Raw genomic sequence first — 13,401 nt, forward strand, 5'->3', positions numbered from 1 at the left:
CGGGCTGCGGCGCCTCCCTCCTCGCGCCCCCGCGCGCGGCCCACGCAGAGCTGGCGCTTTCCCGCCGCCTAGCAACCGCCGGCGCAGGGGCGGAGCCTCCGGAAGGCGGGGCTTGCGTTCGCTCGCCGCCTGAGGCGCCACGCTCTGCAGTTCAACAACGCGGTTTTCAGACCTAGGCTTCCGAGCTAAGCCTTGGCCGCACCTAATTGGCTGTACGGCCGTCACCCGCACCGCGGCCCATTTGCGGTCGGAAGAATCGGGCCTTAGCCGGCCGCCGTAGCCGCCTCTCTCTATAGTGGGCGGGGCCAAGGCTGGGGTGACCCCGCCGGAGCTGCGGCTGCCAGCGACATGTTCAAGGTGAGAGAGTGGAGCCGGGTCACAGCTGTCACCGCCCCCTCCCGGCCGCCCGGAGCCCTCCCCGCGCTCTCGTGGGCCTCTCCGGGGACCAGGCCCGGCTCGTCCCGAGGTTTTTCCCGCCTCCGGGCCGGCTGCGTCCCGGCCTCGCTGTTCATTCAGAGATCCGCGTGGAGCTAGCGGCTGCCGGGCGGAGGCGTGAGACCTGGGGTGGCTGGGTGAGGCCTTTTGGGTTGTGCTCTTGTGAATAAAACACTTAAACATTTAAAGTACCCCTAAAAGTATCCACCCTCTGGCTGGTCCCCTCTTGGGTTCGTTAGGAACGTTAGGCCACATCAGGGCACTGCGGGGTTTGGCTTTGGTTGCCTGGCAAGGTCAGGTTTCAGAACCTGCTGTATGAATGGGGGAGGGTCACCTTTGGAGAAGGTGCAGCAGGAAGTTGGAGAGGCTGGCCTGGGAAGGGCTGGGTGAGAAGGAGCAACTGGAACTTCTCTCCCCCTCCCAGCAAACGTTATATAGTATGAACCGATTGATTTCTTTCTTTCCATTTTATGAACTCGTGTCCTTTTGAAAGAAGTTGACTTTTACAGTGAAGACTGTCTCGAAAATCTGCATTTTAATACGAAGGCATTGTTCTCCTTTAAAAAGAGTAAATGGTATTTGTATATCACGAAAAACAAATCACAGGCTATTAGAAAGGAGTCTACAAAATCGAGTCTTGAAGCAGTGCACCTGTAAAATAGTGCTAATGAAATGTCAGAATTGTACTATTTAAATGTTTTATTGAGCTGCGATGTGCTTTGGGGGCATTAGGACAGTATAAAATCAGACCATGGATTTGGCCTTCCACTTGTGGCGTTGCCACTTTGCAGCTGTGTGACCTTGGGCAAGTCACTTGGCCTTTCTGGGCCTGATTTCCTATTGGTGAAATTGGGGAACTAGCTTCTACCTCCTAGGGTTATATAAGGAATAAATACATTAGGTGTGAAGCACTTGGAAGAGGCCCTGGCACATAGGAGCGACATCTAAGTATTTGCTTTTATTTTGTTTTCAGGCAGCTCACAGTTTAGTTAGAACAACAGATCACAAAAGTATCTTGTGTTCATTTCATAAATTTGTGTTGAAACACTTACGTGCTAGGGAGTTTGGCTCAGTTTTAGGGTTGCAACAGCTAAGGATATGCTATGATCAGTTTATATTGTCATTAATGTACTGTGGTATTAAAAAGGAGAGTAGGATCTGTCTGTCTTACTAGGAGTTCTCAACCTGTGGATCTCGTTCCCTCAGAGGGTCTGTGGGTAGAATTCGGGGGTCCCTGAACTTTGATGGGAAAATATAATCTTTTTCACTAATCTTCTGGTGAAGTTTATCATTTCTTTCAGTTATGAATGTAGGTAACTGTTTCAGTTATCCATTTTTGGATAAAACCACAATGATTTGTTATTTCTCACCATCTATAGGTTGGCTGGGCAGTTCTAAATTCGGCTGGTGGCTAGACTACAAGGTGGCCTTTCTCCCATATCAGTGGGCCTGGGGCCCGTCAGTATGGCTATCTTGGGCTTCCTCACATGGTTACTGGTTTCCAAGAAGGCTTGTCCTGAGGCATGAACACCTGCTTGCATCACATTTGCTGATGTCAAGATAAGTGACATGGCCAAGCCCAGAGTCAGTATGGTGGGGGACTACACAGAGCATAGATGTGAGGACAATAGGGTTCATTGGGAGCAATTCATTTAATAGCTACTACAGCAACAAGCTACAGTAGTATTAGCAGTACCTGTTACCAGTTGAAGTCAGTAGGACCAGTGCATGTCACAAACATTGTCATATCACATTATAGTTGTTGCAGATCTCCAAATATCATTTATATTCATCATTACATCAAAAGTATAGTAGTTATAAGACTCACTATTTTATTTAATGAGCTAATAAACACATTACTGTATCAGATTTTTGGTCTTAAAAACAATTATACTGCACTGTAATTGGGATTTTATACAATTAGAAGCATTTTTTGGAGAAGGGGTCCAAAGTGCTCATCAGACTGCTGAAGAGGTCTATGGCGCAAAAAAGCAAGGAAGCCCTGGGGACTTCAGACAAGGCAAGTTTTGAGAGACAGGAGTTCCTCAACTGATTGAGTTGAAGAACAGCAGCAGTGGTACTCCATTGGGAAAGTGCCACTGACTTAGTTCTGCTGTATCAAGGGAAGGATAAAGGGAGCTGAAATTGTTGAAACTTTTTTTTTGAGTAGAAAAGCTCACAACAAACCTTGGTGGATACCAAAATGTAAGGAGGAGGAAGAGGGGAGGCCAGAAATTTTTGAAAAGCAACTTTTGATAAGTAGAAGTAGGGGCATAAGAGTGATATTTAGAAAATGAAGAGGGAAGTTCAGGTTTGTTAGTTCAGTTCAGTTCAGTCGCTCAGTCGTGTCTGACTCTTTGCCACCCCATGAACTGCAGCACGCCAGGCCTCCCTGTCCATCAACTCCCAGAGTCCACCCAAACCCATGTCCATTGAGTCGGTGCTGCCGTCCAACCATCTCATCCTCTGTCGTCCCCTTCTCCTGCCCTCAATCTTTCCAGCATCAGGGTCTTTTCAAATGAGTCAGCTCTTTGCATCAGGTGGCCAAAGTATTGGAGTTTCAGCTTCAACATCAGTCCTTCCAATGAACACCCAGGACTGATTTCCTTTAGGATGGACTGGTTGGATCTCCTTGCAGTCCAAGGAACTCTCAAGAGTCTTCTCCAACACCACAGTTCAAAAGCATCGATTCTTCGGCACTCCGCCTTCTTTATAGTCCAACTCTCACATCCACACGTGACCACTGGAAAAACCATAGCGTTGACTAGACAGACCTTTGTTGACAAAGTAATGTCTCTGCTTTTTAATATGCTGTCTAGGTTGGTCATAACTTTCCTTCCAAGGAGTAGATGCTTTCAATTTGGGAAAACCCAATGGCATAAACAGTAAGGAAAATTATCTCACGAAATCCAGGGGAAGGGTGGATTCCAGTGGGTCAACAATGTCTTCAAGGTCCCCATCTCTTTTCTTGGCTTTCCGCAGTAAGATTGGTTCCCCTTAAGTTTGCAAGATGACTACTAGTAACACACACTTTCTCATCCACTAGAGCAAGAGAGGACAAAACTTCAGGCTTGGATTACACTCTTCCTTCAATCTGATTGGATCAGCTTATGTCAGGTGTCTGCACCTTACCCAATAGCCAGTGCCTGGGGAATGGCATGACCTGATGGGCTTAGACAAAACAGAATCAGCTCAGGATGGGGTCACTCTACCTTAATCACTTGGGAGAGAAGTGAATCCATGAACACAATGGGACCCTGGAAACTGGATGTGCAACAGCAATGTCTGTTACAGAAAGATGAGTTAGATGGGTTTGGAGAAGTGTTCACTGATTTGGGCGATTTGGTTGGAAGACTTTCATGATCTTTATACATGTAGGTTTACTGGTGGAAGTGAAAACTAGATTAGTATGGGTTGGTGACTGAAAGATGAGTTAATGCAATTTAGAAGATTGACTGTCAAGGGAAGTAGGGAGAATATAGTAATTAGAGGGACGTGTTTGGTCAAGATTTTAGAGTTGTTTGTGGTTGTTGCAGTATTCAAGATTTGGCAATGTTTATGGCCTCGGGAAAATTCCATAGACAGAGAAACCTGGCGGGCTACAGTCCATGATGTCGCAGAGAGTTGGACACGGCTGAGTGTGCATGCACGCAAACACACACACCCCATGGCCCTGGGAAGAACGTAGGGGAGAAACTTTTACAAAAGAGAATCCCTCAGCTTTGCAAAGGAGGAGAGATAGTCCCTTCCACTTGTGAGATGGTAGGGAAAGAAGGATGGCAGTGATGATAGACCACTGCTTCTCAACTAGATGGTATCACCTGCCTTGGGTATGTTTTAGAAACTTGGTTGGTTTGTCACATGTTTTTTATTAAAAAATTTTGGGGGGGCATGCCATGTGACATGCGGGATCTTAGTTCCCCAAATAGGGATTGAACCTGTGCCCCCTGCAGTGGAAGCATAGAGTCCTAACCACTGGACTGCCAGGGAAGTCCCTGTTCTTCACATCTTTTAGTTGTGTTGAACATGCTGAAATATAATGCTTATAAATCTTTCCTTTTCGTTCTCCATTGTGTTACCATCAAATCAATATATTGGTCTCTTTTTTTGGACTTATATGTGTAGGGCTTCCCAGGTGGCACTGCTGCTACTGCTACTGCTAAGACACTTCAGTCGTGTCCGACTCTGTGTGACCCCATAGACGGCAGCCCACCAGGCTCCCCCGTCCCTGGGATTCTCCAGGCAAGAACACTGGAGTGGGTTGCCATTTCCTTCTCCAGTGCAGGAAAGTGAAAAGTGAAAGTGAAGTCGCTCAGTTGTGTCCGACTCTTAGCGACCCCATGGACTGCAGCGCGCCAGGCTCCTCCATCCATGGAAGTTCCCAGGCAAGAGTACTGGAGTGGGGTGCCATTGCTTTAGTGGTAAAGAACTCACCTGTCAATGCAGGAGACATAAGAGATGTGGGTTCGATCCCTGGGTCGGGAAGATTCCCTGAAGGAGGAAATGGCAACCCACTCCAGTATTCTTGCCTGGAGAATCCCATGGACAGAGGAGCCTGATGGGCTACAGTCCACAGGATTGCAAAGAGTTGGACATACTGAAGCAACTTAATACAGAAAACACATATGTGTAGCTAGGTGATGAATTTTACTTCAAGATACTGGGTTGGCCAACAAGTTTGAGTTTTTCTGCAAGCTGATATGGGAAAACCCTGAATGAACTTTTTGGCCAACTCAATAGCAGAAGTTACTTAGAAAATTATTTGTCATTAATGTCAGTGTTGGGACTTCCCTGGTGGTCCAGTGGCTAAGAATCTGCCTTGCAATGCAGAGGACGTGGGTTCAATCTCTGGTTGGAGAACTAAGATCCCACATGCCTCAGAGGAATTAAGCCCGCACACTGCAACTAGAGAGTCTGTGGGCCAAAACAAAGATCCTGAGTGCTGCAACTAAGACCTCATGCAGACTAATAAATATATAAACAAATATTTTTTAAAATGGAGGTGTCAAATCTAGTAGGTGAGGACCAGTGCTCCTCAAACTTTAATGTGCATGTGACTCTTGTTAAAATGCAGATTCTGATCCAGGAGGTCTGGGTGGGGGCCTCAGAGTCTCCATTTTTTTTTGACAGGCTCCTGGGTGGTTTAGATACTGCTTGTCTCCTTTCATAATTTGAATAGCAAGAACTGAGGCAAATTGGGAAGTGAATGGGTTTTTGTTGTTGTTGTTGTTTTCCAGGTGAGTGATTTTATGAGCATGGTGAGATTTGGAAGAGGCATTGACCAAAGAGCAAAAAAGATAAGTGAGAGGCTTTGAGGGCTCTTCTGAGAGCTTGCTACTATCCCTGTCTTATGATTGCAGCCTGGGAGTGGGGATGAGCAAATGGTAGGGACTGATCAGGTTTATCAGCTTGTGTCAGCTAGGACTGGAGGACAGAAGAGTTGATGATATAGGTATTGATGGAAAAAGTAAAGTTTGCGTGACTGGTTATGTGTATCAGTTCAGTCTCTCAGTCGTGTCCGACTCTTTGCAACCCCAGGGACTGCAGCACACCAGGCTTCCCTGTCCACCAACTCCCGGAGTTTGCTCAGACTCACGTCCTTCGAATCGGTGATGCTGTATGTTATATGCATATACAATTAAAATATTGAAACTCTTAACCACTATTTTGGTTTAGCTATCCATCTTCAAGTCAGTAGGGGGCGCTGGTGGATTACAAAACACGTTTGAAAAGCTGCCCAGGGTTTAGTGCTTTGGCTTCCCTGGTAGCTCAGATGGTAAAGAATCTGCCTGCAATGCCGGAGACACAGGTTGGATCCCTGGGTCAGGAAAATCCCCTGGAGAAGAAAATGGCAACCCACTCCAGTATTTTTGCCTAGGAAATCCCATGGACAGAGGGGCCTGGTGGGCTACAGTCCATGGGGTTGCAAAGAATCAGACACGACTTAAGTGACTAACACTTTCACTTTTTTCCAGTATTTACATTCTGTTGCAGGAAGCAGATTTTCCAAGTGCTGCTGCCAGAAGCTTGAATATTGACTTCATACACCCAGTCTCCAGATTCATGTTACTAGATTTCATTCATTGCACGTATGTCTATCACAGTTAGTTCATCTATGAGTTGGGCGCTCTACTGTACCTTGCCAGGTGTAAATGAAACGACCCATTTTTTTTTTTAACCTGGGAGAGAATCCCCAAATTTGGCCACATAGCAGAATTATTTGTGAGACAGTCTCCAAGGTGCTGCTCATGGATCTGATTGAGTTTTTAAGTGAGGTCTAGGAACCTCTAGTTTTGAAAAAGCCCCTCAGGTGACTGTGAAACCTAGGTTTTAGGAGCTCATGATGCGATCAGGGGCACAGATAGGGATAGTTCATTTGGATGCACTGGGACAAGTGCTCTGATGTAAGAGTCAGGGAAATGTAGAGCAGTAGTTCTCAACCTTGATTGCATGTTAGACTCACCTGGGTAGTTTTATAAAAATGTTGTCTATTTTTATTTTTGGCTGCCTTGGGTCTTTGCTGCTGTGCAAGGGCTTTCTCCATTTGCGGAGATCCGAGGCTCCTTGTGGAGCACAGGTTTCGGTAGTGCAGGCTTCGGTATTTGTGGCTCATGGGCTTAGTTGCCCCAAGCATGTGGGATCTTCCCAGACCAGGGATTGGATCTGTGTCCCCGGCATTGGCAGGCGGATTCTTAACCATTGGACAACCAGGGAAGCCCTCACTGGGTAGTTTTCTATAAGTCCCTGTGCCCAGACTGCACCAGACCAGTGCCATCAGAATCTTGGGTTGAGCTCTAGGCATCTAGTTTGTAGGGCATGTAGCCAAACTTGAGAAGTACTGACTTAGAGGAACAAGCACCAGCAGGGGGCATCAGGAGACTTGGTAGAGAACATGCTCTGGTCCTGGTCTTTGAAATGGTGCACACAAGGTTGAAAGAGCCTTCTTAAGCAGAGAGAAAAAGCTCATGCAAGGACACAGGTGAGAGTTCAGTGCTAGGATAAAACCTGGGCTTCACTGTGTAACCTGGGGTGAGATACTAAAGTGATATGTAGCTTTGTCCTCATCTGTAAAAGAAGGATGGGACTAGTTGCAACCTGGGACTTCCCTGGTAGTCCAGTGGTTAAGACTCTGTGCTTCCAGTTGCAGGGGGCTCAAGTTCAATCCCTGGTCAGGGAACTAAGATTCCACACGCCAGTTGGTGCCGCACCCTCGCCCCCCCTCCACCCCCTGCAAAAGACTAGTACCAACCTTAAATTGTTGTGTGGATTTATATTAACTCAGACCCAGAGTTTAGCACAGCGTTTGGTACAAAGTAAGTGCTCTGTAGACATGAGCTGTTAATATCTTTTAGTTGGTGTCTTGTATAGGAGGCTGCTATGGTAGTGTTATGGTGGTGCACAGTCTTGGGACTTTCCAAAATTATTTTTTAATGTCAAAACTTGGTATTTGATTGGATGTGGCAGAGTTGGGAGAAGGAGAATTTCAGGATGCTGCCCAGGCTTTTGGCTTGGAAAATTGAGTGGCTGTTAGAACTATTGAATGAGATGGGAAAGTGGAAGAAGGCTGAGTTTGGCTTGAAAGAGATGATAACTTGCTTTTGAATAGGTTGGACTTGTAGAAGTTTCTGTGGACATTAGAGGTGGTAATCAGTTAACATGGAAGTAATCAGTTAACATGGAACCCAGGAGGGTGGAGTTTTCCTGAGGAGGTGTGGGCTGAAGGTAAAGGAATCATCAAATGCCTCAAGGGCCAGAAGATAGCCTAGTGAGAGCTGGTCTATGTTACTTCCTTCCTGTAGAACAGAGATGTGACCTGTACTCAGAGCTCACTCCTCAGAAGGGCCTGAGGTGGCCGTATCCTTGGCTATAAGGTGTTATTACCTCGCATTGCTTTGTGACTGTTTGGTCTTGATGTAGTGCCTTTATTGCTTGTCTTTCTGAAATAAATTTTCTTATTATGAATAGTATGTTACTAGTATAAACTGAGGGGAGAATTACACTGATAAATGGAAAAGGAAAATCATCTGTAAATTGGAAAAGAAGTACTGTAACTTTATTTGACTTGAATATTACATGTCACATATTTTGAAATAAAGATTTTTTTGCCCTTACAGTTTAAGTATCTCTGAGGGAATTCTCCTTGAGGAATTATAGTGAATACATTTTGCTCACATAAAAACATATTTACATGCAGAACTAACTGAATGTTCTTCCTTTCTTACCCTTCAAAGATGTTGGGTGGTATGTCACAAAGGAGAAGGAAAAACTGCTCTGTACCGCAGGCTGCAGTCAGAAAGCACAGGCTCAGGTTCTGGTTGTGTTTCTGCTTTCTGGCTGAGCAACTTTAATGAGGTTTCTTTATCTCCCCAAGTCCCCTTATCAGGGTGCTGTGGCCCCACACATGGCACAGGGTTGTTGGAAGGTTTAGATGGAATAACATGTAGGAAGAACGGTAAACCGCCAAGCACTAAACCGACGTAAGGTACTTTTGACCCCTTTTGCATCATACCTGTCCACCAAAATGATCTAGAGTTTCAGGTTAGCACTATCGACCTAGGGCTATAAAAAGTAACTCAAACTTGAGTAAATTCACTTCTCATTTGGAACTGAATTCTGCTCAGGACACTGTACCACTCTTCCCAGCGACTTTGAAAATACAAATAGCTTCTCACGTGCAGCTAACAACGGAAGAAGAGGAGGAGGAAGCAGATGAGTTCTACCGTAAGAGAACGGGGAGCAGAGACCAAATGGGGAGCAGTAGATAATGCACTTGACATTTATGGTAAATTTATTGCCCCATGAGACCTATGCATATTTACTGACTTTTTATGATTTAAAGGTTTAATGTTTTAATTACACGTATATGTACTCCACACCCATGTCCTTTCTAGGCTAGCTGGGACTTCTTAGAGCCTGAGAAATGAACTTTGATACTTGTTTGTACAGTACATTTAAAATTACTGCACGTAGTTAGATGCACAAGAAATCTCTGTAGCATTGATACATACCTATTTCAAAAACTTGAGAATTGACTTATAATATGACAGGAAAGTACCAAAAGATTTTTTTTAATGAAGGAATTAGAAGAGTTTGTATCAGTTGATTTTCCCCAGTAATGCTAAAGTGGAAATTTATGGTTAGTGCATACAACATGAAACTTCATATGGCTATTTTCAGGGAGGAAAAAAACTCAGTCTCGAGATATATTTTAGAATTTGGAAACTACTTGTTTTTCACTCTTGCTGCATGGCCTCATGCCAGTTTTATTAGAAACCTTGAACTGCCAATTACTTAGTGTGGTGGATTTCAAAACTTGGTTCATTGTACACTAAAACTTGTAGAAGGAGAAATTTAGAGCAAGGGTTGTCTACTTTTCATTATGCTGACAGCCTATAACTTTGAATATTAAGCTGTGTTTTCATGATAATAGCACTATAGACAGTAAGTTGTATTTTGAATGAATATTGTTTTAAAGGCACTTTGAATACAGCCACCCTTTGTCTTCCTCCTTCTTTCTCACTCTTTGAAGCAAGCAGTTTGTTTTGTTCCAAGCCCTCACTGGCTCCAACTTAAGGACGTCTTTGTTTGGTTGGGTGAGGATGAGGAACCCTCTGTGGGAGCTAGAGACAGGTTTACAAGTGCATGTTCACTGCTTTAGCTGGGACACAGACACAGTGGTTTCTTTTTTCCAGATGTTCCTATTCATTCCTTTGAACAGTCTTTTAAAATAGGATATATGAAAACAGTAAAGTTTCATTTTTCTTTCCCCCCCACTCTGTAGATGTCAGTCTTGTGAAGTAACAGCTTGCTTTTCTTGTGCTTGCTGAAATGAATCTCCTTTCCCATTAAAGGTGCTGCTTCATGTGTCATTTGATGACATGGGTTAAACTGGTGAGTGAGTAGGTGAACACCAAGTGATGGGACTCCAACAAGTTTCCTAAATCGTTTGCTAATGGCTTACCTCACTTGGCAAATATTGACACTGAGCCTGTTGGTAGAGTCACATGGTTCGGGAGTACTGTTAAAAGTTGCTGTGTTTAGTCCAAATATTGACTTTTCCTGTTTTTGTTCCTTATTTTCGCAGAGATTTTCATTATGAGTCTAGACTGCCATCAGCTGATTTGAGCCTTGCACACGATTTTTTTTTTTTTTTACAAAAGAATTTTGCAGTTTCCTTTTCTTTGAAGGATAAGAAGCCTGTGAATAACTGAGATGAGGTTGAGGGCAGTTGTCAGTGAGTTCACCGTTCTCTGTGCACATGGTGGTCTGTTAGAAAAAGAAGTCTGGGTCTAGATAGACTTTACTTTGACAGAATACCTCTTCCTCTTAGAAGATGGAAATCGTTTTAGTTGTTAGAAAATGTAGAATCATTTGAAAGGGAAGTCTTGAAGTAAATATTCCCTTGTGTGGTTTTTTTTTTTTGCTACCTATATTTCCTTAACTTAGAAAAGATTGAATGGATCTTGGGATGCCATTTGGGTTTAGGTAAGCACTGTTAAATTTCTGTCTGAATGAGGAAGTTCAGAATAAATTTGCTACATGGTAAATTATATGTCATCTTTGTTCCAAGTCTGTGAAACCAGTACAGCCCAACCAGATGACTCAAAACCGGCCCGAATGAACAATTATCTCACTCTTTGGCTCTGAGGTTTCCTTCCTGTTTATCAGACAAGTTTATTTATTTATTTTTTGTGTGTGAATTCAACAAAATTCTGTAACTATTTTAAAAGATGAAACAATTGCAAATGAAACATATTTGCTTTGCTTTGCTGACCTAATTTTGTGGTGAATTCTGCCCTCCAATGATAAAACAGAAGGTGGTTTTCTGGAAAAAAAAATGTTAATCTTGAAAATAGCCTTGGTTTTTTTCTTCCCTTATCTCTTTAGATCACAGTGTGTTTATAGTGGATGAGGAGGAACTAGGAAATATCAGTTACCCCAGCACCGAATTAACAGAATTCAGAGTTTCTCATAAGATAAGTTCTGTTTGTCATACTTGGAAGACAGTTTTTCTTTTCGTTGGTTAAAGTCTGAACTCTTAAAATACTAACTTTATAGTCCCTTCACTGTGAAACAGATCGAAATGATTGTGGTTTGTCTTGTTGAAGTGTAAGGGCTTCCAGATTTCTACATGCAGATGAGGGCCTGTCAATATAGTCATTATTAAGAGGACAGATTTAATTACCTTGTCAATACATTTCTTCCAAACATGCTGTCACTGATCAGTATATTTATTCCAGAAATGTCATCTGATCAAAACATTTTATCCTTTTTCATTTGGAATTACCATCACATTCTCTGGCAGGTTGTTTAGAATATCCTCAGGAGCCAGCCATTTTTGTTTCTTGCATGTTATAAAATTAATATTCATTGCAAAAACTTCAGGATATTCAGTTAATTCTAAAGAATCATCCTTAATCCCACCACCTGTATATAACCATTGTCATATCTTTTTCAGACTCATTTCTGGGCATACTTATATAGACATCCTTAGTTTGATATTTTCAAAAACCTCACAAATCCCCCACCCCTTTAAAAAAATCTAATTTATTTCATTTTCTAATTTGCTTTTATTTCAGATATATTGAGACATTTTCTTACAGTCTTAAAATTTCATGTGAAGGCATTTAGAAATGAAAGCTGTATGATCACATAATGAAAGTGAATTTCCTTTATTTGTTATATAAATAGTTACAGTAAGTTCTGATATGATCTATCAAGGTTACTACTTTGGAGAGAAAAAAACTTATTTTTGAGGAGGAAAAGGTATACTGTATTTTTTTCTGGTTGCTTTTTTTTATGTTTACCACCTTAACCATTGTTCTTAAGTTCCATACTTTTTAATTATGGTGATAAAACTCATATAACATAAAATTTACCATTTTAACCATTTTTAAGTGTATTGTTCAAGTGTGTTACATATACTCACATTGTTGTAGAAAAGATTTTCATGTTACCAAACCAAAGCTCTATACCCATTTAACAACAACTCCACATTTTCTCCTTCCCTACAGCCCCTGGTAACCACCATTTTGCTTTCTGTTTCTATGAATTTGACTCTTTAGATGCTTCATATAGATGAAATCATACAGTATTTGTCTTTGTGACTGACTTATTTCACTTAAGGTTCTAACATTCCATTGTATATATATATGGCATTTGCTTAGCCATTTATCTGTCCATGGACAGTTGGGTGACTTTTCACCTTTTATTTGTTGTAAATAATGAACATGGGTGTGCAAATACATCTTTGAGGCCCTGATTTCAATTCTTTTGCATTTATATCCGGGAGGGGAATTGATGGATCATACAGTAATTCTGCTTTTAATTTTTTGAAGAGTTTCCATGTTGTTTTCCTTAGCGATTGTACCATTTTATAATCTCACCAATAGTGAATGCACAAGGGCTCTAGTTTCTCTCTTATCTTCTCCAGCACTTTTATTTTCTGTTTTTTTTTTTCATAGTAGTCACCCTGAGGGGTATGAGATGAGAAAATACCTATTTGAAAAATAGTGTAAATCATGCTAAAATAACTTTTCCTTGTAAAAAGTCAAATAGTACAGTTATGATAATTATCTGTTTTCCATCATCTGCGTCCCTCTAATCCTCTTCTAAGAGAAAGCCTCTGTTACCAGTTTGGTGTGTGACCCTCCAGATTAGAAAGGATTGCTGTATCAAATGTAAGTACTGTACTGAATGCTTATTATGGGGGGAGGCATATTCTTTTAATGTTTGGAGAATGCAGACTCATTTAGTTTCTCTTTATTTTTTATTCAGTTTATGGCACATTACTAAGGACAGCAATGCAGCCTGATTTGGGCAAAATTGTTTATTGTTTTCATCATTTTGTTTTACCCTAAATTCTTTTACATAATCTATTTTTTGTTTTATGTTCTTTTTTTTAGAACATGAATAACCTCAAAAGTATTGTCAGTTTTCATAGACGTAAAAAAAAATCCCTATCAG

General features: G+C 42.2%; 1 protein-coding gene across 1 annotated transcript in view; it reads left to right on the top strand.

The window, feature by feature from the left end:
- The first annotated feature begins 179 nt into the window (after positions 1–179).
- Positions 180–13,401, top strand: part of APOO (apolipoprotein O) — a 53,502-nt gene continuing 40,280 nt past the window's right edge. Inside the window, exon 1 of the mRNA XM_005904035.2 lies at positions 180–357. Coding sequence (XP_005904097.1) covers positions 349–357 — 9 coding nt within the window. The 5' untranslated portion in view covers positions 180–348. The remainder of the gene's footprint in view (positions 358–13,401) is intronic.

This window comes from Bos mutus, chromosome X (genome assembly GCF_027580195.1).
Source record: "Bos mutus isolate GX-2022 chromosome X, NWIPB_WYAK_1.1, whole genome shotgun sequence".
In the NCBI taxonomy this organism is placed as follows: Eukaryota; Metazoa; Chordata; class Mammalia; order Artiodactyla; family Bovidae; genus Bos; species Bos mutus.